Source organism: Choloepus didactylus, chromosome 6 (assembly GCF_015220235.1).
Source record: "Choloepus didactylus isolate mChoDid1 chromosome 6, mChoDid1.pri, whole genome shotgun sequence".
In the NCBI taxonomy this organism is placed as follows: domain Eukaryota; kingdom Metazoa; phylum Chordata; class Mammalia; order Pilosa; family Megalonychidae; genus Choloepus; species Choloepus didactylus.
In genome coordinates, this window is record NC_051312.1 from 49,386,517 (window position 1) to 49,413,169 (window position 26,653).

The 26,653-nt window shown below is 37.4% G+C and overlaps 1 protein-coding gene across 1 annotated transcript in view; it reads left to right on the forward strand.

Moving 5' to 3' along the window:
- DCDC1 (doublecortin domain containing 1) overlaps window positions 1–26,653 on the forward strand; it is a 632,177-nt gene that overhangs the window by 501,382 nt on the left and 104,142 nt on the right. The window contains 3 exon segments of the mRNA XM_037839043.1: window positions 15,260–15,383; window positions 20,280–20,461; window positions 22,305–22,403. Of these exon segments, the coding sequence (XP_037694971.1) occupies window positions 15,260–15,383; window positions 20,280–20,461; window positions 22,305–22,403 (405 nt within the window).

Sequence of the window (26,653 nt, forward strand, 5' to 3'; positions counted from 1 at the left end):
CAAAATCAAAAAGAGAGAAGACCCATATAAACAGAATAATGAATGAGAAAGGTGACATTACTGCAGATCCCGAAGAAATTAAAAAAATTATGAGAGGATACTATGAACAACTGTATGCCAACAAACTGGACAATGTAGAGGAAATGGACAATTTCCTGGAAACATATGAACAACATAGACTGACCAGAAAAGAAACAGAAGACCTCAATCAACCAATCACAATCAAAGAGATCCAATCAGTCATCAAAAAGCTTCCCACAAATAAATGCCCAGGGCCAGATGACTTCACAGGGGAATTCTACCAAACTTTCCAAAAAGAACTGACATCAATCTTACTTAAACTCTTTCAAAACATTGAAGAAAATGGAACACTACCTAACTCATTTTATGAAGCTAACATCAATCTAATACCAAAACCAGGCAAAGATGCTACAAAAAAGGAAAACTACCGGCCAATCTCCCTAATGAATATAGATGCAAAAATCCTCAACAAAATACTTGCAAATCGAGTCCAAAGACATATTAAAAAAATCATACACCATGACCAAGGGGGGCTCATTCCAGGCATGCAAGGATGGTTCAACATAAGGAAATCAATCAATGTATTACAACACATTACCAAATCAAAAGGGAAAAATCAAATGATCATCTCAATAGACGCTGAAAAAGATTCGACAAAATCCAGCATCCGTTTTTGATAAAAACACTTCAAAAGGTAGGAATTGAAGGAAACTTCCTCAATATGATAAAGAGCATATATGAAAAACCCACAGCCAGCATAGTACTCAATGGTGAGAGACTGAAAGCCTTCCCTCTAAGATCAGGAACAAGACAAGGATGCCCGCTACCACCACTGTTATACAACATCGTGCTGGAAGTGCTAGCCAGGGCAATCCGGCAAGACAGAGAAATAAAAGGCATCCAAATTGGAAAGGAAGAAGTAAAACTGTCATTGTTTGCAGATGATATGATCTTGTATCTGGAAAACCCTGAGAAATGGACGATACACCTACTAGAGCTAATAAACAAATTTAGCAAAGTAGAGGGATACAAGATTCATACACATAAGTCAGTAATGTTTCTATATGCTAGAAATGAACAAACTGAAGAGACACTCAACAAAAAGATACCATTTTCAATAGCAACTAAAAAAATCAAGTACTTAGGAATAAACTTAACCGAAGATGTAAAAGACCTATACAAAGAAAATCATACAACTCTACTAAAAGAAATAGAAGGGGACCTTAAAAGATGGAAAAATATTCCATGTTCATGGATAGGAAGGCTAAATGTCATTAAGATGTCAAGTCTACCCAAACTCATCTACAGATTCAATGCAATTCCAATCAAAATTCCAGCAACCTACTTTGCAGACTTGGAAAAGCTAGTTATCAAATTTATTTGGAAAGGGAAGATGCCTCAAATTGCTAAAGACACTCTAAAAAGAAAAACAAAGTGGGAGGACTTACACTCCCTGACTTTGAAGCTTATTATAGAGCCACAGTTGTCAAAACAGCATGGTACTGGCACAAAGATAGACATATTGATCAATGGAATCGAATTGAGAATTCAGAGATAGAACCCCAGATCTATGGCCGACTGATCTTTGATAAGGCCCCCAAAGTCACTGAACTGGGTCATAATGGTCTTTTCAACAAATGGGGCTGGGAGAGTTGGATATCCATATCCAAAAGAATGAAAGAGGACCCCTACCTCACCCCCTACACAAAAATTAACTCAAAATGGATCAAAGATCTCAATATAAAAGAAAGTACCATAAAACTCCTAGAAGATAATGTAGAAAAACATCTTCAAGACCTTGTATTAGGCGGCCACTTCCTAGACTTTACAACCAAAGCACAAGCAACAAAACAAAAAATAGATAAATCGGAACTCCTCAAGCTTAGAAGTTTCTGTACCTCAAAGCAATTTCTCAAAAAGGTAAAGAGGCTGCCAACTCAATGGGAAAAAATTTTTGGAAACCATGTATCTGACAAAAGACTGATATCTTGCATATATAAAGAAATCCTACAACTCAATGACAATAGTACAGTCGGCCCAATTATAAAATGGGCAAAAGATATGAAAAGACAGTTCTCTGAAGAGGAAATAGAAATGGCCAAGAAACACATGAAAAAATGTTCAGCTTCACTAGCTATTAGAGAGATGCAAGTTAAGACCACAATGAGATACCATCTAACACCGGTTAGAATGGCTGCCATTAAACAAACAGGAAACTACAAATGCTGGAGGGGATGTGGAGAAATTGGAACTCTTATTCACTGTTGGTGGGACTGTATAATGGTTCAGCCACTCTGGAAGTCAGTCTGGCAGTTCCTTAGAAAACTAGATATAGAGTTACCATTCGATCCAGCGATTGCACTTCTCAGTATATACCCGGAAGATCGGAAAGCAGTGACACGAACAGATATCTGTATGCCAATGTTCATAGCAGCATTATTCACAATTGCCAAGAGATGGAAACCACCCAAATGTCCTTCAACAGATGAGTGGATAAATAAAATGTGGTATATACACACGATGGAATACTACATGGCAGTAGGAAGGAACAATGTCGTGAAACATACGACAACATGGATGAACCTTGAAGAGATAATGCTGAGTGAAATAAGCCAGGCACAAAAAGAGAAATATTATATGCTACCACTAATGTGAACTTTGAAAAATGTAAAACAAAAGGTTTGTAATGTAGAATCTAGGGGAACTAGCAGTAGAGAGGAATTAAGGAAGGGGGAAAGATAATCCAATAAGAACAGATAAGTTATCATTGGTAAATTTAATGTTCTGGGAATGCCCAGGAATGACTATGGTCTGTTAATTTCTGATGGGTATAGTAGGAACAAGTTCACAGAAATGTTGCTATATTAGGTTACTTTCTTGGTGTAGAGTAGGAATATGTTGGAAGTAAAGTAGTTATCTTAGGTTAGTTGTCTTTTTCTTACTCCCTTATTATGGTCTGTTTGAAATGTTCTTTTGTTGTATGTTTTTTTAAATTGTTAAAAAATTTTTAAAATTTCTTATACAGTTGATTTAAAAGAGTTAATTTAAAAAAAAAAACATGGAAAAAAATATGCACAGGCCCTTTGAGGAGCTGGTGGAGAATGCAGGGGTATTGGCCTGCTCCACCTTGATGGTTGCTAATGTGCTCACAGACATAGGGGACTGTTGGTTTGATGGGTTGAGCCCTCTACCACAGGACTTGCCCTTGGGAAGACTGTTGCTGCAAAGGAGAGGCTAGGCCTCCCTATAGTTGTGCCTGAGAGCCTCCTCCTGAATGCCTCTTTGTTGCTCAGATGTGGCCCTCTCTCTCTAGCTAAGTCAGCTTGGCAGGTGAAGTCACTGCCCTCCCCCCTACATGGGATCTGACATCCAGGGGAGTGAATCTCCCTGGCAACATGGAATATGATTCCTGGGGAGGAATGTAGACCCAGCATCTTGGGATGGAAAACATCTTGACCAAAAGGGGGAAATGAAAGGAAATGAAATAAGCTTCAGTGGCAGAGAGATTCCAAAGGGAGCTGAGAAGTCACTCTGGTGGGCACTCCTATGCACAATATAGACAACCCTTTTTAGGTTCTAATGAATTGGGATACCTGGTGGTAGATACCTGAAACTATAAAACTACAACCCAGAACCTATGAATCTTGAAGACAATTGTATAAAAATGTAGCTTATGAGGGGTGACAATGGTATTGGGAAAGCCATAAGGACCACACTCCCCTTTGTCTAGTTTATGGATGGATGAGTAGAAAAATGGGGGAAGGAAACAAACAAACAAACAAACAAACAAAGGCACCCAATGTTCTTTTTTACTTTAATTGCTCTTTTTCACTTTAATTATTATTTTTGTTATTTTTGTGTGTGTGGTAATGAAGGTGTCAGGGATTGATTTTGGTGATGAATGTACAACTATGTAATGGAGTGTGAACAATCAAGTGTACAATTTGTTTTGTATGACTGCATGGTATGTGAATATATCTCAATAAAATGAATATTAAAAACAACAACAACAAAAATATTTGTACCTTTTATTACAATTGTTGAGCATCCTAGGTTTCACTGAATTACACAGTCCCAGTCTTTATCTTTCGTCTTTCATTCTGGTATCCCACATGCTCCTAACTTTTCTCTTTCAACCATACTCACAGTCATCTTTGTTCAGTGTACTTACATTGCTCTGCTACCATCTCCCAAAATTTTTTTCCAAACCTCTCACTCCTGTCTTTTCCTTTCTGTCTGTAGTGCTTCTGTGCCAGTTTAAATGTATTATGTCCCCCAGAAAAAGCCATATTCTTTGATGCAATCTTGTAGGGGAGACATAATAGTGGGGATTAAGTTGGAACGTTTGGATTAGGTTTTTTGCATGGAGATGTGCCCCACCCAACTGTAGATGATAACTGATGGGATATTTCCATGGAGGCGTGGCCCCACCCATTCAGGATGGGCCTTGATCAGTGGAGCCATATGAATGAGCTGACTCAAAGAGAAGAAACTCAGTGCAGCTGTGAGTGGCGTTTTGAAGAGGAGCAAGCTTGCTAGAGAGGAATGTCCTGGGAGAAAGCCATTTTGAAACCAGAACTTTGGAGCAGATGCCAGCCACGTGCCTTCCCAGCTAACAGAGGTTTTCCGGATGCCATTGGCCATCCTCCAGTGATGGTACCCAATTACTGATGTGTTACCTTGGACACTTTATGGCCTTAAGACTGTAACTCTGTAGCCAAATAAACCCCCTTTTTATAAAAGCCAATCCATCTCTGGTGTTTTGCATTCTGCAGCATTAGCAAACTAGAACAGCTTCCTTTAGTGTTTCCTGTAGAGCAGGTATCTTGTTCACAAACTCTGTCATTGTTTGTTTGTCAGAGAATATTTTGAACTCTCCCTCATATTTGTAGGACACTTTTGCCAGATATAGGATTCTTGGTTAGTGGTTTTTCTCTTTCAGTATCTTAAATATATCATCCCACTTCCTTCTTGCCTCCATGGTTTCTATTTAGAAATCTGCACAGTCTCATCAAGCTTCCTTTGTATGTGATGGATCACTTTTCTCTTGCTGCTTTCAGGATTATTTCTTTGTCTTTGACATTTGATATTCTGATAATTAAGTGTCTTGGCATAGGCCTATTCAGATGTATTCTGTTTAGGGTACACGGAGCTTCCTGGATCCGTAATTTTATTTCTTTCCTAAGAAATGGGAACTTTTCATTGACTATTATTTCCTCTATTATTGCTTCTGCCCCCTTTCCCTTCTCTTCTCTTTCTGGGACACCAATGACATGTATATTCCTGCATTTTGTGTTGTCCTCCAATTCCCAGAGATGTTGCTCATATTTTTCCATTCTTTTCCCTATCTGTTCTTTTGTGTGTAGACTTTCAGGTATCTTGTTCTCCAGTTCCTGAGTGTTTTCTTCTGCCTCTTGAGATCTGCTGTTGTACGTTTCCATTGTGTCTTTCATGTCTTATGTTGTGCCTTTCATTTATATAGATTCTGCCAGTTGTTTTTCTGAACTTTTGATTTCTACCTTATGTATTCCCAGGGTTTTCATTATATGCTTCATCTCTTTTGCCATATCTTGCCTAAACTTTTTAAATTGATTTAGCATTAGTTGTTTAAATTCCTGTATCTCAGTTGAAGTGTAAGTTTGTTCCTTTGACTGGGCCATAACTTTGTTTTTCTTAGTGTAGGTTGTAGTTTTCCATTGTCTAGGCATCTGGTTTCCTTGCTTACCCCAATCAGGTTTTCCTAGACCAGAATGGGCTCAGGTCTTTGAAGGAAGAAATAGTATCCTGTTTCCTTGAGGGTGTCTTAGAAGATTGACACACCCTGTGAGGCCTCAAGTCACTGCTCTTTTATGCCCAGCAGGTGGCACCTGTCAGCCTGTAGCTCCTGAGTGGTGTAAAGATGTGTGGCCCATGGGTGTTTTCCCCAGGCTCTGGGGTCTGGTTCTAAATGGAAGGCAGGCAGTAGAGCTTGGTACCACTTTCTTTTTAAGGAAGATACACCCCCTAAGGAGAGGTCATTTATATTTGAATAGCCTCTCTGACTGTGCTATCTCCACTCTTGTCTGAGTCAGAGAGCTGAGAACTGAAAATGGCTGAGGCTTTCTCCACTGAGCCAAAAAAAGGAGAGAAAGCCCCCTTTAGGGCCAGTCCATGGCCACCCTCCGCTCTCCAATGTCAGTTGTCACCAAAAGCCTCTGTCTGCTTGTTGGGAATTCATAGCTTGATTGAGCAGTCCACATTTGTTAATTAAAACCCCAGTTGGAGCTCAACTTAGCTATATTCACTTGCTGGGAAAGTGCTGCTCTCTAGCACTGCAAGGCTTTGCAGTTTGGGCTGCTGTGGGGGGAGGGGGCTCCTGGCTTGGATCTGCAGTTTTTACTTACAGATTTTGTGCTGTGATCTCAGACATTCCTCCCAATTCAGGTTGGTGTATGATGAGCGGACGGTCATGTTTGTCCCTCCGCAGTTATTCCAGATTATTTACTAGTTGTTCCTGGTTGTTTATTAGTTGTTCCAGGGAGACAAACTAGCTTTCACTCTTCTCTATGCCGTCATCTTGTTCCCGCTCCTCTGTTGTTTGTTTTTAAAAGGAAACCTGCATGGTTACCAGAAAGGAAAAAGTGATGGGGTCTCTGAGTTGGGAAGGCAGCATGTACTGAAATTCTTCCTGACATCATGCTACCACAGCCTCTTGCAAGTGGCTGTAGATGTGAAAGAACTAATGGGGAAGACCTATAATCTTGGGAACCCAAAATGGAGCTTGACAGAGCTTGGCATTGAGGAAATTAATTTTTGCTTTTTTGTTTGGTTTGGTTTTTTAATTCCTGTTGGCTTGGTATTCTAGAAAAGGAATCACTGTCACAGAGAATAAAACCAGACTTCATCAGTGACAATGTGTGAGAAGGGCATTTTAAGCAGAGATAACAGCCAGTTGAAAGATCCTACTAAGGTCAGAGTAAGCCTGGAGTGTTCAAGAAAAAACAAGGAGGCCAGTGTGGCTGAGAAGTATGGTCCAAGAGAAAGCTGGAGAGATCTTCAGGGCCTTTGTTATATATTATGTAGGACTGTCTAGACTATTGTATGGGTTTGGGGTTTTATTCTAAGAGAGATGTGAAACCACTTAAGGATTTTGAGCAGAAGTCAAATAATAACATTTAAAAAGTGTTAGTCTGGAAACTATTGAGAATGTTCTTTAGAGGGAGTGGCACTGGATAGGAAGGAGTATTTACCAGTCAGTTACTGAAGTTGGAGAAGTGGAGATGATGAGAAGTAGGTGGAATCAGGATACATTTTACAGGTAATGCTGACAGGACATATTGATGTATGGATAGGGAGTGGAAAAGACATAGGTGAATGATGCCAACTTCAAAATTTTTTGGTTGACTAACTAGATGAGTAGAAATGCTATTTAATGATTTAGTAAGATGAACAGGAGCAGATTTTTGGAGGGAATCAAGAGTTTGGTTTTGGTGGTTTTTTTTTTTAGCATCACTATTGGGTATCAAAATGGAGATTTGAGTAGGCAGTTTGATCTGCAATTCAAGGGAGACGTTGGGGAGGAAATATGAATTTAAGAGTTTGCAGCATATAGATGGCATGGACACACTTAGGGAGGAGACTAACAATTGTGGCTACTAACAAGGGAGAAAACAGGTGAATGTGGTTTCATGCAAGTCAAGTGAAGAAAGTTTTTCAGGAAGGAGGGAATGATCATTGGTCAAACACCACTCTTAGGTCAGGTATGTCTTAAGAAATGAAAACCCTGACGAGGACAATTTTCATTGGAGATTCAGAGATGAAAATCTAACTGGAATTGTTCTAAGATAAGGGAAAGAGAAGAAGAGGAGGCAACTCTTTTAAGGAAGCATAAAGGGATGTCTCCTATAAAAGGATGCAGAGAAACAAGGCAATAACTGGAGGTAGATGTGGAATGTATGGAAGTGTTTTTTTTTTTTTTTTACAATGTCAGATATTATATAAATAGTCATGACCCAGAAGGAAAGGAAAATTAATAGAGAGAATGCATAATTGCAGGAACCAAGTCCTAGATGACAGAGAGAAGTATCTAGGGCACAAGAAGAAGTGTTGGCCTTAGCTGGAGGAGTATATGGGCAGAGGCAGGGGGCTTGGTAGATTCAGTGATGAAAGGATTAGGATAGACTCTTCTGATGGCTTCTATTGCTCAGTGACATAAGAAGGTCTTCAGTGGTCACTGGGAAATGAAGGACTGAGCATGAGAAGTTTAATGAAAAGCCTGCCTCTCAGATGGTTGGAGTCTGTCAACTGGAGGAAGGCAGTGGGGTGGCCCAACATTCTAAGGGCCCACTTACAGTTTGTGGCTGTAAATTTAAAATAATGATTCTCAACACCATCAGACCCAGTATTCTCTTCTGATAACAAACATTTTATCATGATCTCTTTACTTTCATAAATAAAATTAATAGATAAACTACTCACCCATATGTTTTTTAAAAAGTGCTGCCATTAATATTAAGGATAAATAAAATAAAAGAAATTTTAAAATAAAGTTATATGAATTGCAATATAATGCTCAGGAACAGTTGTACTACATAACAGGCTTGAGCAGGGAGATACTTGCCCCTATGCATAGCATCATCCTACTGGGTGGATGACAGATGCCAAAGAACACAGCTATGTTGACTCAAGTATCAAGAGTGGTATTGCTCTTATGGCTGTGGCTTTTCCCAAAGATCGAATATCTCCTGAAATAAAAAAAAAAAATCCCAAACAAATCTCTCTGCACTGAGATACTGGAGACAGTTGCATTCCTAAAAAATTTGGTATGTATTAAAATTGTGCAAAGATACTCATATTTACCGCAAAATATAATTTCATTTCAGGCTCAGATAATTATAAGTAGGTTTTCAATTATATGAATGCTCAGGAAGACATTTGAAAATCAAGTGGGATGCAGGACAAATTTTATTTGTGTATGATTTTCCCATATTCTGCAGGGCATTCGGTATTCTTGGGGCACTGCCAGCTAAAATGACAGTAATGTCCTCTAATCATTGTGACAACCCCAAAATCCCTTTCTCATGTTCTCAAAACAGTCCCTAATACTTCTGTACTGCCTCTCAACCTCATTGCACTCAGTAAATTTACAGCAATTCCATTCATGATTGGTTGTGTGTTTTCTTGGTCCATATTCAAGTACTGAGGTATAATGTGGCTTTGAGTAGGTAGATAATTGGATTTAACAAGGGTTGACTAAATTTTTTTTTTCAGGTGAGTGCAAAGAAGGGAGAGAGTGGCAATGGAGTGAGAGTGAATGCAAGGGAGTGATTATAATTCTGGCCCATGAATCTTAGCTGAAAACAGAGGGATGAGCAGACATGGCAGGAAAGTTATAAAGAATGGAAAGGTGTAGAGGCAATGGATTGGAGGGTCTAGTGAGCTGAAGAATTGTTGGAGTAGGGCTACTAAAATACTTGAACTAGGGAAAAGGGAGGTGGTGGTAGGAAGCTTGGGTTCTTGAAATTGAGATTTTGGAGATGCTGCAGGTAATTATAACGACAAGTGTGAGGTTGTGTCCATGGGAAGGGTAGCTGAAATGCGATGGGGTTAAGATCGTTGGAGGAACTGTGAGGCCAAAGTGTTTTGTCCACTTAGATATTGAAAAGATATTAAATGATTACAGGAGCAGAGTTGGAGAGTACAGAAGTAAGTCAGGGTGTTAACTTCAATAAATGAGAAGGGAGCATACAGAAGAACTGGTATGAATACAACAAGAAAGGGTGGTATATGCAAAAGTCTATTGATTTGTGCTTCAAACAAACTGGAGTCTTTTGGAGGTAGACAGAGGAATGATGGGTCTGGAAGTGGCTAAGAGGAGAACAAAAGAGAACTATTGTAACTCCAGGCCCAGGAGAACTTGAGATGTGGATGACAAAAATAACTCCAACTTGAGAGGTCTTCAGACAAAGCAAGTTCTTGGAGGATAGCAAGATATTCAGAAAAATAAAATGAAGGTGATGTGACCGTAAGTATGTAGGTTCCTACCACTTTGACCTGCAGTAGCAGGAGTTTTCCATGTTATGAAGTTGCTCACCTGTTTTCCGTCAGCTCAAATACGTTGTTTGTATGAATGAACTTTCCATTTCTCTTTTGACTTCCTTTCAGTTTGGGGGGTATTTATTGTCTTATATGTAGCTAACACTCTGGGAGGCACTGTGGTAAAACAAAATATATAAAAACATTGTTTCAGGCAAGGAATTCACTGAGAAAAGAAGAGAAATGTAACACAAAGGGTATATTCCATTACTGCCCTAGTTTGCTGAGAGACCTCAACTTGGTTCTGCCTAGCTCCATTTTGGTAAGGAACAGGTCTTTCCTGCCACCACAACCCCTTGGTGTCCGGGTCGCATCCCACTAATTTCCAGTGAACTTATGAGAAATCCAGGATCCTTGGATGTAAGGTTGAGTACTGCAGTTGTGTCTGATGGGGATAGGAAATCGCAGAAAATATTGAAGATGACCATTACATGTGGTAGACAATCATGGGTGATGTGCTGTTCCTATATTCTCATTCATTAATCAGTGACATGTTTTATTAGTATATATCCATCATTGCATTTCTAGACCAGAGTAATTAGTGATCATTCTTTTGCCAGAATATTAAATGTTATTGGCTTAAATCTATTTAGGAATTTTACATCTTTAATTATATGTAAGATTGCTATATCACTTTTTAAATTACCTGTGGCTGACTTTATTATGGGGCTTATCTCCTCTTCATTGAGTGAATTAACTAGGTTTCTGTATCTTTATCATGTAGAATATTTTATATAGCATGAAAATTATCTTCCATCACTTGTGAAGCTGTATGGACAACAGCGTGTTTTTTTCTGTGTGTTTTCTTAATTTTCTCTTTCAAATTTGTGACTTTAATTTTTCAGAAATCCATCTTTTTCATCAGTATTTTTGTATTTATTAACATATGCCTATGCATAAGGTGCTCTTTTAATCTTGTCCATGTTAAATATTTAGCTCCATTTTCTTACTTGGTTTGTATTGTACTTTTCTTAACCTAGACTCACTTTGCAAGATATTTGCTATTTTATTTTATATTACGAATAACATCTCTTAAAACCATTCTACTGAGGTTCTATTGTCTAATTTATTTCTATTCAAATCTTTATTACTTTCTTTATTATTTCCTTTCACCTATATCCCAGGGAACAGTTTTATCTATTTTTAAAAATAAATTCTAGAATTAAATGTTTTATTAATTCCCTTCTCTATTTTGCTCTTACTTCATAATTTAACATTATGCATTTACAGCAATATAATTTTGCATGTGTCCTATAAGTTTTAATACATATTGCTCTCATTGTTTTCTAAGTAGTTATTGATCATGTTTTCAGTTTTTTTGTTTTTTGTTTAAATCCTATCTGGTATTTTGGGGGTTGGAATGTGTGTTTTTAAATTATCAAGTGGTTGAAGTTGTAAAATTTAAACTTTCATTTATATCTACTTTTATTTTGTCATTTGGCATAAAAGGCAGTTTGTTCAATTTTCATTTTCAAACTATATTGAAGTTTACTTTGAGTATGTGACACATTTTATAAATGTTCCATGAATAGTTGAGAAACACGTTTTCTCAGTTAATAGGCTACAATGCTTATAAATACATGGTTATACATTTATCAGTAATGGTAATATCTGATTTTAAAACTTTTTAAAATTATTTTTTTAATTTTTATTTTCAGTTATTTTATGACTTTTTTGTTACTTAAAAATTTGCCTGGTAGTTCCTAATCTGTTGGTAGTGTAATAATATCTCCTGCAATAATTAACCTATGTCAGTTTCTCTTTGAATGTCTAAAAAGTTTTTGCTTGATTTCTTTTTGCTGTGTTAGTATTCTTTATGTCATTGTTGTTATAAAATAACTATTATTCTTAACTTTGCTTTTTGCCTCAAATTTTCCACTGTCTGTTAGAACATTGCAAATTTTGCCTTAATGTAAGCATGCTTGCCTGATTTTTAAAATTGCTTCTTTCATTTTAAAATTTGCTTTCACTGTGTCTTGTAAATAGCAAATTATTAGATTTGGGTTTTAAAATTTTTTTATTGTGGTGTTTTAGTTTCCTAGGCTACTTAAGTAAATACCATGAAATGGGTTGGCTTAAACAATGGGAATTCATTTGCTTACGGTTTTGAAGCTAAAAGAAAGTCCAAATCGAGGCATCAGCAAGGTGATGCTTTCTCCCTGAAGATTTTGGCAACCTGGGGCTGGCTGCTGCAATCCTTGGCTCCTCTGTCACATGGCAAGGCACATAGTCTGTCTCCCAGTCTCTCCCTTCTCTTCCAGGCTCCATCAATGCCGAGCCTCTTGCTTCTTATGGCTTTCTGTCTCCATGTCTGAATTTCACTCCACTTTTGAAAGACTACATAACAGGATTAAGACCCATCCTGACTGAGGTGGGCTACACCTTAACTGAAGTACCTCATCAAAAGGTCCTACTTACTGTGGGTTCACACCCACAGGAATAGTTAATTTTAAGAACATGTTTTTTTTTTTTTTCTGGGGTACATACAGTTCTAAACCACCACATTCCTTCCTCTAGACCCCCAAAGACATGTTCTTTTTACATTCAAAATACATTCCTTCCATCACAACATCCCCCAAACTTTATGTTATTTCAGTCACAATGCTTAGCACAAAGTCTCATCAGAATTTGCTATGGGTATGGTCTTTTCTGGGTCACAACTTCCCTCTGTCTGTAGATCTGTGAAACCTAGAAAACACATTATTTGCTTCCAATATACAGAGGAGGGACAGGCATAGGATAAACATTTCCATCCCAGTAGGGAGGAATTGGAAAGAAGACAGGGGCCATGGGTCTCAAACAATACCAAAACTGTGCAGATAATACTCCATTGGATTTCAGGGTCTGAGGGTCATCTATGAATCAATGTTTTGTCCTCCAGGCCTGTTGAAGCAGCAGCCGCACCCATTCCAAGCACTGAAGGCTCCACCCTCTCCAAGCAGCAGGATGGTGGCCAGGCTCTCTGGAATCCCTGGGGCACAGGCTCCACATTCTCTGAGCACTGGGGTTGCAGCCCTCTTCCTGAACAACAGGGCAGAGAACCTGCTCTCCCCAAGTGCTGGGGCAGATTCACCCTCTCCACACACTTGGGTGGGCCTGCTCTCTTGGACCAAGAAGACATCTTCAGTCCAGACCTTGGCTTCCATGGTTCTGCCCTTGAAGTGATTTTCCCTTCAATTTGTCCCTCCTCTGACCCTTTTAGTCTAGGCTGGCAGTGGTTCTGTTCCTACAAATTATGCAAAAAAGTTCCTGGGCTTGCATGTAGTACATAGGGGTCCAAACCATCAGAGATAAGGGCTTCCCATAGATCCTTCCTGCATAACTGTACCTCCAATACTGAGTTGCATGGAAATTGCTGACCGGTTCCATATTCAGTTAATCCCTCACATTGAGCACTATTCTCTGGGCACTCAGTTTCCAGAAACTCAGAACTTTCCAAACCACCAATTTCTGATTTCTTTGTGCCCAGGAGTTCCATTCTCAATTTATCCCTTTCCTTTTGTGCTTTGCTATAAGCTGCAAGGAGAAATCAAACTGCACTTTCCATATGTAGCTTTGAAATTTCATTTAATTATTCAAGTTCTTCACTCTCAAGTTTTGCCTTCTGACATCAGAACTCAATTTCACCAAGTTCTCTGCCACTTTAAAACATGATATCCTTTCCTCCAATTTCCAGTAACACAGTTGTCATTTTCTTCTAAAGCCTCATAGGAAGTAATTTTAGCATCCATGTTTCTACCAACAGTCTCTTCAAAGCAATCTAGGCCTTTTCTATAAAGCACCTCACAATTCTCCCAGCTTCTCCTATTACCCAGTTCCAAAGCCATTTCTACATTTTTGGTATTTGAATAGCAGCACCCCACTCTCCTGGTACCAAAATCTGCTTTAATTTCCTAGGCTGTTCAAGCAAATCCCACAAAATGGATTGGCTTAAACAATGAGAATTCATTTGGTGACAGTTTTGAAGCTAAACGAAAGTCCACATCAAGGCATCATCAAGGTGATGCTTTCTCCCTGAAGACTGTGATGTTCTGAGGCTGGCTGCCTGCGATCCTTGGCTCCTCTGATATATGGCAAGGCACATGGTGGTGTCTCCTGGTCTCTCCCTTCTCTTTGGGATTCCATCTATGTCCAGCCTCTTGCTTCCTGTGGCTTTCTCTCTCCCCATCTGAATTTCACTCTATTTATGAACAAGTACAGCAATAAGATTTAAACCCATCGTGACTGAGGTGGACTACACCTTAACTGAAGTAGCCTCATCAGGAGGTCCTACTTATCATGGGTTCCCACCCACAGGAATGGATTGACATTAAGAACATGTTTGTTTGTTTGTTTTCTGGGACACATAAAGTTTCCAACTACCATATGTAACATAAATATAACATAAAATTTGCCATTTTGCATGTATAATTCAGTGGCACTAATTACATTTACAATGTTGTGCTACTATCACTGTCATCCATTACCAAAACATTTTCATCACCAAAAACAGAAACTCTGTACCCATTAAGCCATAACTCTCCATTTCTCCCTGAACCCAGGCCCTGGTAATCTCTAATATACTTTTTGTCCCCATGAATTTGCTTATTCTAGATATTTCATATAGGTGGAAGCAGACAATATTTGTATTTTTGTGTCCAGTTTATTTCACTCAAAATGAGGTCTTCAAGTTTCATCAATGTTGTAGTATGTATCAGAACTTCATTCCTTCTTGCAGTTGAATAACATCCCACATGCTTATAGACCACATTTTGTTTATCCATTCATCTGCTCCCACTTTTTGACTATTGTGAATAATGCTGCCATGAACATTGGTATACAAATATCTCTTTGAGTCCCTGCTTTCAGTTCTTTTGGGTATTTATCCAGAAGTGGGATTTGTGGGTCATGTGATAATTCTACATTCAACTTTATGAGGAACCATCAAACTGATTCCAACAGTGGCGGCACCATTTTACAATGTCACCAACAGTGAATAAGGATTCCAAATTTCTCCTCATCCTTGCCAACACTTGTTATTTTCTGTTTTTCTAATTCAAACTGGGTTTTCAATTAAAACTGAGTCATTGCTTAGTATATAACAAGTACTTAATGAATAAAATGAATATTTTTAAAGTGATATTTAACCTTGCTAAATTACTTTTCATCTTTTATTTTAACTTAGGTGGGCCATAAAACAAGAAGGGACCAATAAACCAGACCAATGGAAATATTCCAGAGTTGAAAATCCTCTATGGAACAAGCTTACCTACATGTGGCCGGTTCTTCCCAGTGGTCAACTTAATGAGGTTGTATCACTTAATACAAGAAGTGGTTGTTAAGACTTACTTTAAGGCCGAATATGTGGTCAATTTTCTGAAAATTTCTATGCAGCTTTTGAATTGTATTTTTTAGGTGTAATAGATAAAGTTGGTTAAATGTGTTGTTATATAATAAATTAGAAAGATGTGTTTATGTCTTCCATTATGGAGATGAATTTATTTCTTCCTGTAGTCTGTCAAATTTTATTTTAAATATTTTGAAATATAGTTCTTAGGTACATGCATGTTCACAAATATTATATCTCCCTGGTGAATTGAACCTTTTATCATTATATAGAGACCTTCTCTTTCTCTAATAAAAGTGTCACTTATACGATACTAAGAAAACACCCAAACTTTCTTTTGGTTATTGTTTTCTTTTCTTTGTATATTGTCTTTCCATCCTTATACTTTCAATATTTGTATATTCTTCTGTTTCAAGAGGGTCTCCAATAATCAGCATATAGTTAGTTTTAAAAAAGTTGTCTGACAATTTTTGTTCCTAATCTAAAGTACTTCTATTTATTATAATTACAGAAGTATTGGGGTTTGTTTCTAATAATTTATTATTTGCTTTCTATTTGACCTACCTTTTATTATGTTTCTTTTTTCCTCTGTTCTTGCCTTCTTTTGGATTGATTTCCCCCGCTATTCATTTGGCAATGAACACAGAGGAAGGAAGGAGGTAGGCGTGGTCCCTACCCTCATAGAGCTTAAAATTTAAGAAGTATGGACTATGTGTCAAAGAGAAAGAAACCAGAAAAGGAAGAAGGCAGAGTGGGCGATTAAAGGACGAAAACAAGGCAAAGAAGAAACAGAAAAAGCTGGGTGTCCCAGAAACTAAGACTTATTTGGGGAAAGATTGATCAGGCCAATTGCCCAATTAGGCTTGAAAATCATCGAAATACTGAATCTAGGAAACCCATCCAAGAACCATTATTCTGAGTGACACCCCAATTCTCCTGTTGACAAGAATCTTCCAAAATAGAATGATGAATAAGAGAAGATTTCAGAATCTTATTTTGGGGGATGATTCAGACCGTATTCACACCAAACTATTTACCTCTCAGTGGCGACAGCTGCTCCGAGAACTGTTTCCATGCTGTTCTCACTTTTAAAAATTCATCCTGAAAGGCAATTGCTAATGTTTTTATGTGCAAACAGCATTTTAAAAATCTGGGGATATCAGTATTTTAAAATAGGTTAAAGCCTTATAAAAACATAAGATTATTTCATTTTGGTTTACACTATGACTGTGTTCACTGAAATAATTTCTAGGAACTCAAGTTATTCTCTTCCTCCTTGGGAAAAAGATGTGAATTGAGTCTTTGTATTTCTAAGCACTTAAAGCTAAGGAGGAATATGGATTTCATATTCAAGGATGAAATAGTTGGTAAAAAGTGAGTTTGAAGAGTCTTAAGATTTTGGAATGAACGATTGGATAGTGATTTTAGAATTCTCCAAATCCCCAAAATATTTAGTAAATTGTGTCATTTACTAAAATTATATCTATTTGGAGGAACCTATGTTAAACAAAAGGAAGGCAAAAGTACATATTTTATTACTTTGCTAAGAAATAATGATAATTATCTGTTACTATTAAGGGAAAACAAGGGGATGTGGGAAGGTCAGAGAAACAAATGGAAGAATCTATTAGTTTATTAATAATAAATGGATGATGGAGGGCAAATTTGACTTAGAAACTTAGATTATGGGTTGAAGTTTGGACTCCCAAAAGAAGCACATGATGTCTTTAGTTATGAGAAAGAGGCGATAAAGAAAAACACAGAATTATCAATTTAAGTCATACTATGGTCCATGAAGGGTCTCCTGACCATCAGCTGTTCTGTGGAACTGTGTCAGTACAGGAGAAAACCAATGAAGAAAGATTTGGGAACATAAGAATTTGAACTGAGAAAATGGAGTGAGAGGAAACAGCATTCCAGTCAGTTTATCCATGCTCTTGTTGTCTTTCATTATCCTGATACCATATCTCACTGTTTCTGTGAAGGACAAAGTAAAAGTGCTTAAACATCAGAACAAAGCTTTGAATTGGCTTAAAGGAAGAACTGTCTGTGGCATGTCTTAAATTTGGAAAATTTTGGAATACTAGTTAATTTCTCTTCCCTTTGGATTGCATTTCCGTTATGTCTCATATTAGAAAGAAAAATCCTCGAGTTGTTTTTTGTTTTTTGTTTTTTTCCCCCACTATCTGGAATGGGAAAGAGGCTGTCAGAAGTCAGCAGTGCTTTGGTGGTGCTAAATCCAAAGCCTGCAAGGGTAAACACCAGGTCATGAAACTGGTTTAGGAAGTAAGAAGACTGAAAATTGCTAGGAAAAAAGATAGCACATTTCAGATGCATTTATCAGAAATAGAACATGCTAGGGCCACTTTCTGAAAATCTTAGTTCCACATCCTGACTGTACTAACTGACAGTTCTCAGAGAGTCTCTGCCTTTTTGGCGTGAGGGAGAATGTTGTTTCTCTTGCTTTTCCCTTCCATGGTTCAGAAAGATAGGGGGGAAATATAAGCTATTTTACATCTAGCCATGAATATGAGAGTATTTTTTTTTAATGAGAAGACTGTTCTCCTCCATTGTTCCATTCATAGATAATAGACATTTATCTAAATAAAGATTTCAAGTCTATCCTTTGCAATTTAAAGCCATTCAAGTGAAAGTTTCTCAATGTAGATCCAGGAATAAAATAAAACTTCATTAATTCAAATTGTGCTTATTTAGAAGCATGATATATCAACCTCATTGTATGTCACTATTATTAACATGTCTACTAAGCAAAATATTAGACTAAAAATTAAAGAAAAAACTGTTAAATTGAAAAGTACTTCATTCCTTAGGTATTTAAACATTTATTTATACTGCTTTTCTCCTAATCAAATACAATTAATGTTGTCTACTCACTCTTCTCACAAACAAATTAGAGCATCATAATTAGGTGCCATTTCAGAGCACTTATCTTAACAATCCTTGATACTTTATTTATAACTTATTTAAAACACATCCTTCTGACCTATGTGGTGAATAAATGTAACTGCAAGATTCTAAAAACTTTTCAAATTAATAAATCATTACTTATTGTACTAGCTTTTAAAAAATATTTCCCTCTTCCATAAGCTAAAGGTCACATGTTTTGTTCTGTATTGGCTTCCCATGCTGGCACTTCCCCACAGCATCACTTGTAGCTTTATCTTTGTCATGTCAGTTGGACACTCCCAGTTGGCTAGGGCAACCTTTATCTGAGGTGTTTGCCTGCCCAGCATGCCTTCTTCCTTCTTTGGGTATTGGCACCATTATCTCCTTTAGTAAATAAATCCCACTTTTAGTTCATAAGGATTGCTGTATCTTTGCCTGGGTTCTCCCAAAATCAGAGCCAGAGGCAACTGGCTTATTTAGAAATGTCATAAATTGTCCTTATTGTTCACCATTCCTAACATGTTTACTAAGCAAAATATTATATTAAAAACATAAAGAAAGAACTGTTAAACTGAAAAGTACTCTACTCATCAGATAGTTAAACATTTATTTATACTGGTTTTCCTCTAGTTAAATGCAGTTAGCTAATTATGTGCTACTACTTTGTTAGAAGTGCAATCTTAGGAAGCAGAAAGTAAGAGATAAGCAGGAAGGAAGAAGAGCCGATAGGAGAATGAGTTACCAAGCTGGTCACTGCTAAGTGCAACTGGCCGTCTCCTAAGAAGCCATTTATACAGTGTTCTCAGAAGAGTCTCTACTGGAGGAAGAATTTACCCATCAGTCCCCATCTATCTTTGGTGAAAGGTTCACCCAAGGTCACACAACTAAAGACATGGGGCAAAGCTTCAAATACAGGTAGTCTGGCTCTAGATCCATGCTCTTAGCTACTCTACTGATGCTCTCATGAAGATTAGTCAGTGATAATAGCTAAGGAGAAAACGGAAGCAAGGATGGGGGTAGGGATTGTTGATGGGGAGTAGCACAGGGCAGGATTTGGAAGTTTTACACAGATTTTCCAGGGAGGACTTCATTGAAGTGATATATGATTAAAGACTTGAAGAACATGAGGAAGTGAACCACACAGATCTCTAGGGAAAGAGCATGCAAAGAAATGCAAAGAACCTGAGCTAGTGTGTTTGAGGAACCATAAGGTAAAACATGGCAGAAGCAATGTGGGTGAGGGGGAAAATAGCAGGAGATAAGGTCAGAAAGAAAAGAGAGGATACACATCATTTAGTGCCTTGTGGGCCATTGTAAGGACTTTGGCTTTTATTTTGACTAAGATGGGAAGCCATTGGAAGATTTGGAGAAGATAAAGTGATGTGCTCTGGCCTAAGTATAAATAGGATCATTATGAAACCAGAGTGGAGGAGGCTAAGGTAGAAGCAGGAATGAGCATTTAGGAGGCTTTTGCTATCTCTAAGTGAGAGGCTAGTGGCCTGGGCCAGAGTGAGAATGAAACTGATGAAAAGTGTTTGAGACCTGGGTATATTTTGTAAGTGGAAACGTGATATATTATTTCAGGCTATTGTAAAACCACTTTTCACACATTCTTCCTTTCTTCACATTGATTAAAGATACTTCACACATGAGCAAAAGAACATTCCAAGTTAATTCAATTCTATTTTTCTACAATGATGTTCCTCTGAAAGAAATAAATCTTCCATAGGTTTGTTGTATGAATTTTTTTAATTATTATCTTTCTTCCCTATTCAAATAAAATATTAACTAGAAGTGTCTAGAACATCTTAGCATCTTAGGTGCCTAATAAATTTTTGTCGAATGAATGAAAGATTGAAAGATGTAAGTAGTGTGTTTAATACATATTTTTTAAATCTAGAAATGACTCTTTTTATATATTATTATTATGTTTTTTTGTATCTTTCTGAAGGACTTTGACTGGCCAATAGAAGGACAGCTTGTTCCGAACAGTCCTCCAATGAAGAAACCCATCTGTAAGACACCAGAGCAGTGTGTTCCCATGAGACTCAGAGTTTTGAGGAATGGAGACATGAATAAAAGCAAAGCCCTAATTATAATTGGTCCAGACATCCCACCTAGACAGAAAACTCAGTAAGAACAACTGGTTCATACGTTTAATTAAATACACTTTCTAGTTCCTACAGCTTTTCGTCTTCTTGGTTAAAGACGTTTTTGGGGGGAATTGTATGTTTATTTTAAAAAGGGGGCCCCTATGTTGATATTTGGAGATGAAAACAAATACTAAGATTCATTTAATTTCTATGTCAGGAATTTAACTTGAACTTGCTGATTTAGGCGAGGCATAGGAGAACATAATGAATTATAAATGAGTTGTCTGATAAAAAGAAAGTTCCCATGCTAAATGTGTCCATTTTAATTAGCATTTTTGTTTGAGATTTATTGATGTATCTTGAAATATCTGGACTCATATAAATTCCTTCTTAAATATAATTTTGTAATTCCTTTACATTATTATACAAAATAATTTGATTATGTTTAAATCTTTGCAATATTTAGTGAACAAATATAGTTTGTAAAAATATATCTATATTTTATATTCTTGCCTTGGAATAAATATTTTAAAAGTTTATCATCTCAGGAAAGCGTCAACTGACGTGTGCTTTACCTTACCTTATGAGACTGGAATAAAATATTCCCAAAGAGCTATATTTTCATTCCATTTTATGACAAAAGTAATCATAGACGGCTGAAAAGCCCTGAAGTAATGAATGAGTTAAACACATTGTTTTTCATATTATTATCAGTGATATTACCTCTTGACCTTCCTTTTGAGATGTTTAGAATATTTGAGGCTGCTGATAATAGTTTAATATTACTTTCTTCACATTGATTAAATATACTTCATACATCGCTGAACAATGAGTAACATTCAGATCGGCTGTCCACTGAACTGCCTGTAAAGATGATAAACTAAAAAATTAATCTTCAAAGTAAAGTCAAGCCTGAAATTGAAATCTTTGATGCATACATTTCATAATTAGCTCATTCTACTAGATGTAAAATGTGAGAGTAATGCCCTTAAAGTAGTAGGTGTCTTTTTTTAACATCCAAAGTTAAATAATTTCTCTTTTCCTGCATTTAATTTTTTATTTTGTATCTTTAGATATTCCTCAAAATTACATACCAATTTTCTTTCATCACATTAATGTTTTAAAATGCATGGTTCAATCAGGTAATCCTAACAATTTAAGGGATCTGTCAGTTTGGACAGCTATTGTAGCTGAGGGTATGTGAAACTCTCTGCTGTCTGCTACTGTATGGTCATGGTTAATCAAATATTCAGGTGTTAGAGAGTCACTTTTTTCACCATGTGATTTAGGACCCACAATAAGCCCTAAATTAGCATTTATTGAATGAATGGATGAATTAATGAATAACTACATTTCATCACCACTTTAATGAATGAATGAGTTGGCCACTACTTCTGTCATTTATTAAAATATAGAGATCCTAAAAATGCACAGAATAGTTTTTGAACTTGGAAATATAAGTAGAAATAAATTCCAATTAAACATCATTTTCTTCTGTTATTATTTATTTTTCAGCTTAAGGTATTTTAGAAATAGATTGATAATATAATGATATACGAATAAAACATCACCCACAAAATGAATGTAGTATCTGCTTTTTCTACAAAGGTGACAAGTTCACATCTCTGAGTGTTCAGCATTATTAGAAGAGAGATGAATATTGAAAAATTATTTTCTCATTTAAATTATTCAGTGTCAATGTTTATGCAGTTTATTATTTAATTATGATGGCTTTTTGAAACTTTTTTTTAAAGAAAGGCGGATTATTTTAGGGCAAATCATAAGAAATTAAGACATCATGATTTTTCACATATTTAAACAAGTTGAAAAGAAAGTTGACAATATACTGACATATCAATCAAATCATGGATCATTTATTTCAGAAATGTTGACATTGAAAGGAAAGAGAATGTGAAAATCCATGTCGGTCAATATTCTGAAACAGAAACAAACCAGACGGAATTTTACCAACTTTTGGAAAGGTAAATATTTAATATTGTAAATGCAAAGGTATTTTCCATTCAAATGCTTGAAGAATATGTATAAAATATAACACATAGTGCATATGTACCTACGTTAGAAAACAGTTGTTAATACAATGATTCTGGAGTTTTTAATCTGTGAAATACATAAACTACATGACATGATACCAGTGATAATAAATCCAATTTTCTTTTTTCAAATTTCAAGGTCTGGAAGTTCCTCTAGCTTTCTGATCTCCCAACTCTGTAAATATAATTTAATTCCATTTTTATATATTTCACAGCTCTACAGCACTTTTTTTGGTTTACATGTGCCTGAATTGAAGTCAGGATAGTTAAACTTTTATATTTTATCTACTCTAAACCAATTTTTAAAATGTCACTAAACTATATCATATTTCTGATGTATGGTGTTTCAGTTTGCTAAAGCTGCCAGAATGTAATATATCAGAAATGGATTGGCTTTTATAATGGAGAGTTATTAGTTCAGAAATTTACAGTTCTAAGACCACGTAAATGTTCCAATTAAAGCATCAACAGGAAGATACCGTCTCTGAAAAAAGGCCGATGGCATCCAGGGTTCCCATCACCTGGGAAGGCACATGGCTGGCTCTGCTGATCCTTCTCTCCTGGGTTTAGCATCTGGTTTCAGTGGCCTTCTCCAAAATGTCTCTGGGCTTCTGTCTCACTTTCTCTCAGCTCTCTCCAAAATGTCTCTGCCTTTTATCCTCTCATAGAGGACTCCAGCGAGGGGATTAAGACCACCTTGAATGGGCGGGGTCACATCTCCATAGAAACAACCTAATCAAGAGGTCCCACCCACAATAGGTCTGCCCCACAAGATTGGATTAAAAGAACATAGGCTTTCTGGGGTACATAACAGAACCAAATCAGTACATATACTGTAAGTTTTCTTTTGATCAATATTTTCCCACTAAAACAAAAATTAGTCCCTTAGAATTCTATAATTTTTCAAAGGCGGGACACCTGGTATGAGTTTTTTGTGTGTGTGCAAAATTTTTCTTCTCAAATATAAGGGAGCAGTCTTACAGAATTTAAGGAAAGTTATGTATAATCACCCGTTTTTTTAAATAATAGACATAGAGCTTTTTTTGTTGGTACTACTTCAAGTGAAGTTGCCAGCAACATGGAGTTTTGGAAAGACTATTGGAGGACCTGATTTTTAACCCCAGGCTTGCCATTAACTAGCTGGGAATCTTCAGCAAAACGCTGTCCTTCTCTGAGCCTTATCTGTTAAACAAGAGAATTGGATGAAAAGCTAAGAGGAAGAAAGAATTTGCTTCTTTTCAACAGGCATTTGTTATGTTCATATTATATGCATATTGGTGTTAGATATTTTGCAAAAGATTAAAAAATAAGCAAGGATTTCCTTGCTTTCAAGAATCTCCCAACTTGTTGGAAGACAGCTTGCTAAGTGAAACAATCAGAAAGCCACACATGACAGTATTTAGTTGCATGGAACTGAAAACGATCAGGTGATAAAAGGTATATAACCAGTTGTGGGTAACCAGGAAGGAGAGAGAACTTGGTGAGGTACAGCTGTCAGGGAAGGTCACATGGAGAGAGTGAAGCTTGAAATGGGCCTTGATGAAGAAGAGGAGAGAAATGAGACAGATAAACAAAGCAAGAAAATAAAGGAAAGAAGAAAGCATATACCATAACTCCTTGAGGCTTTGCTACAGTTTGGAAATAACTGGAACTCGTTTTGTAGGCACATGGTGGGGGCTGGAGGAAAATGCCTGGGGCTCCTGGGGTAGGGTGTTCTGGTGAGTGCTTAGAGGGAGGGGCTGGGAAGCCCAGTTCCGTTCTCTACCCTCTGCCCTTTCTCTCAGAGATACCTGAGTTGTATTATAATTTAGTTTCAGGCATGCAGATCCACTTAATGTTCCTCTGCTACAGCCCTGAGAAAATACAGTCAGGAATAAGACTCTGCTTTCCCTGGACTCTCTAAACCCAAGCAGGTGCACAGTTACCTATCCTGACTCCTGGGGTAAGAGTCAGGGAACCTTATTTCTAGGGGCTTTACCAATCCACCTAACCGGGAAATCTGGACACCTTTGTATCTCAAGCCTCAGTTTCTCTCACTTGAGGAGGCCACACGATGTAGTAAAAAGCCCAGACAATTCTGCGTTTGAATTCCAACTCTCCTGCTTACTAGTTATGTGTCCTTTGGCAAGGAACATAACCTCCAGGCTCAGTTTCTTCATTAGTAAGATGGGCCTCTCAGAATTGGTGTGAAAATTAAGTGAGAAAGTAGACAGGACATGCTTACAGTAGTCAGTCCTTTTAATAATAACGTGTTGCTCACTTTCATGTGCCAGTAATTTACAGATCTTCATGCATTTAATCTGCAAAACATACTTGTGAGATAAGTACTACTATATCTCTCTTTTTCTGATCAAGTGAATGAGGCTCAAAGAAATAAAATAACTTCTCCAAGTTCACCCAGACAGGAAGTAAGGGGGCTGGAATTTGGACCGAGGCAATCTGACTCTGGAGCCCTCATTCAACATTAGGTGCTTAATAGCTAAGTTCTTTTTTCTCACTCTCCTCTCCTATTTATTTTGTCTGGCGTGTGAACTAGCTATTGGAATTAAATACAGAGGAAGCAGTTCATCCCAATCTACTCCCAACCATCGACACAGGCCAAATTCAGCACTCTTAAAACTAAAGTTTCACAAAATGGAAGAAGAGAGTCACCAAGCACTCATTCCTTTTATTCTCCCACCTGTTCTCCTTAGGCTGGATACCCCCAGTCTAAATATTCTCCCTAGGAAACTAGGAGTGGGGGCAGATGTGATGATGATAATTCTTCCTAGGCTGTGCTTAGATTACAAGCCCCAGCCACAAAGATATTGGGGGAAGTAGAAGGAATTGGGTTGGGTCTTTGGACATCATCCAAACAGCAGCAGGCAAATCTTGTGATGGGCTCGACTCTCTTATAGTCCTTCCCACAACCACCCTATCAACTCCTATAGATGAGAAACATGGCTCAGTCCTCACTAGTCTATTACATAAGAAGCATGGTCTTAGTTCCCATTGGCTTATTTACTTCCAAGATCCTCTTGGAGAAAGGAAGGGCCTAATTATCTGCTCAAATTGGTTTATCCTATCTAAAGAAATAAAATTTAGAAACATTCTTCATATAGCTAAGTCTAGTTGATGAATATACAGTCACCTCTAATTCACTTACTATAAACAGTACATTCTAACATAAAATATTTTCAGCAAGAATCTTTCACTTTCCTTCTTCTAAAGGCAGAATCATCACAACAGTATTCTTTAGGAAATGCCCCATCACTATCTTTTACCTCTACCTCCTTTTTCCCACAATTCTACCTTTTAACCTCTATCCTAAACTGGCTATATAGATCCTATCCTCTCCCTCCTCCAGCTCACCTTCCACTGTTTCGACAGTTAACATTCTAAAAAACAGATCTGCTAATAACACACTTCTGTTCTGATACCTTGAACAGCTTCCTGCTGTATATGGGCTAGGGACCAAGTTCATTCGTCTGGCATCCTAGGTGCTTCCACTGGTTCCCATATTTGTTTCTAGTTTCATCTTTCCCCTCCTCCTGTCCATATGCTCAGCTCCAGCCACACAAAACTTCTCTTCTAGGACCTATCCTTGCTTGACAAACTCCTACTCATTCTTCAAGGCCCCACACAAATGTTTTCTCCTTGGATAAGGCTCCCCTGGAGGAATTCATTGTTTCTTCCTCTCTGTTCTCAGAGTACCCTGACCAGGTGCCTAAGGCAACACCCACGACTTCATATTACACTAATGTTGCTGACTCATCTGTCCCCTCTCTGGACAGGGAGTTCCTCAGAGGACAGGGGAGCTGTGCCATTCATCTCAGTATCTATGGGGCTGGCCCAATGGTTGTTGGGGAGAGGTGGGATTCACTGTTTAACATTTAATCAGACTAAAAATTCCTATTTCAAAGGGACTTGAAGGACTAAGAAATCGTTCCTGATAGAGGGGGATGAGGAAATGCTTGGTGAAGGAAATGAATGATGTGACTTTTGAGGCCTTGGAGAAGGGGTAGAACTTCAATGGAAAAGCCTGAGGAAGATATTTTTAGGCAAAAGGAAAAACATAAGCAAAGGCAAAGAAATAGGAAACTGTTGAGGATGTTGAAGAATGAAACTTCAATGGTAATATATCTACCTTTTTATTGATCATGCCTGGTGCTATGCTAAGGTCTTTTCAACATTAACCCTTA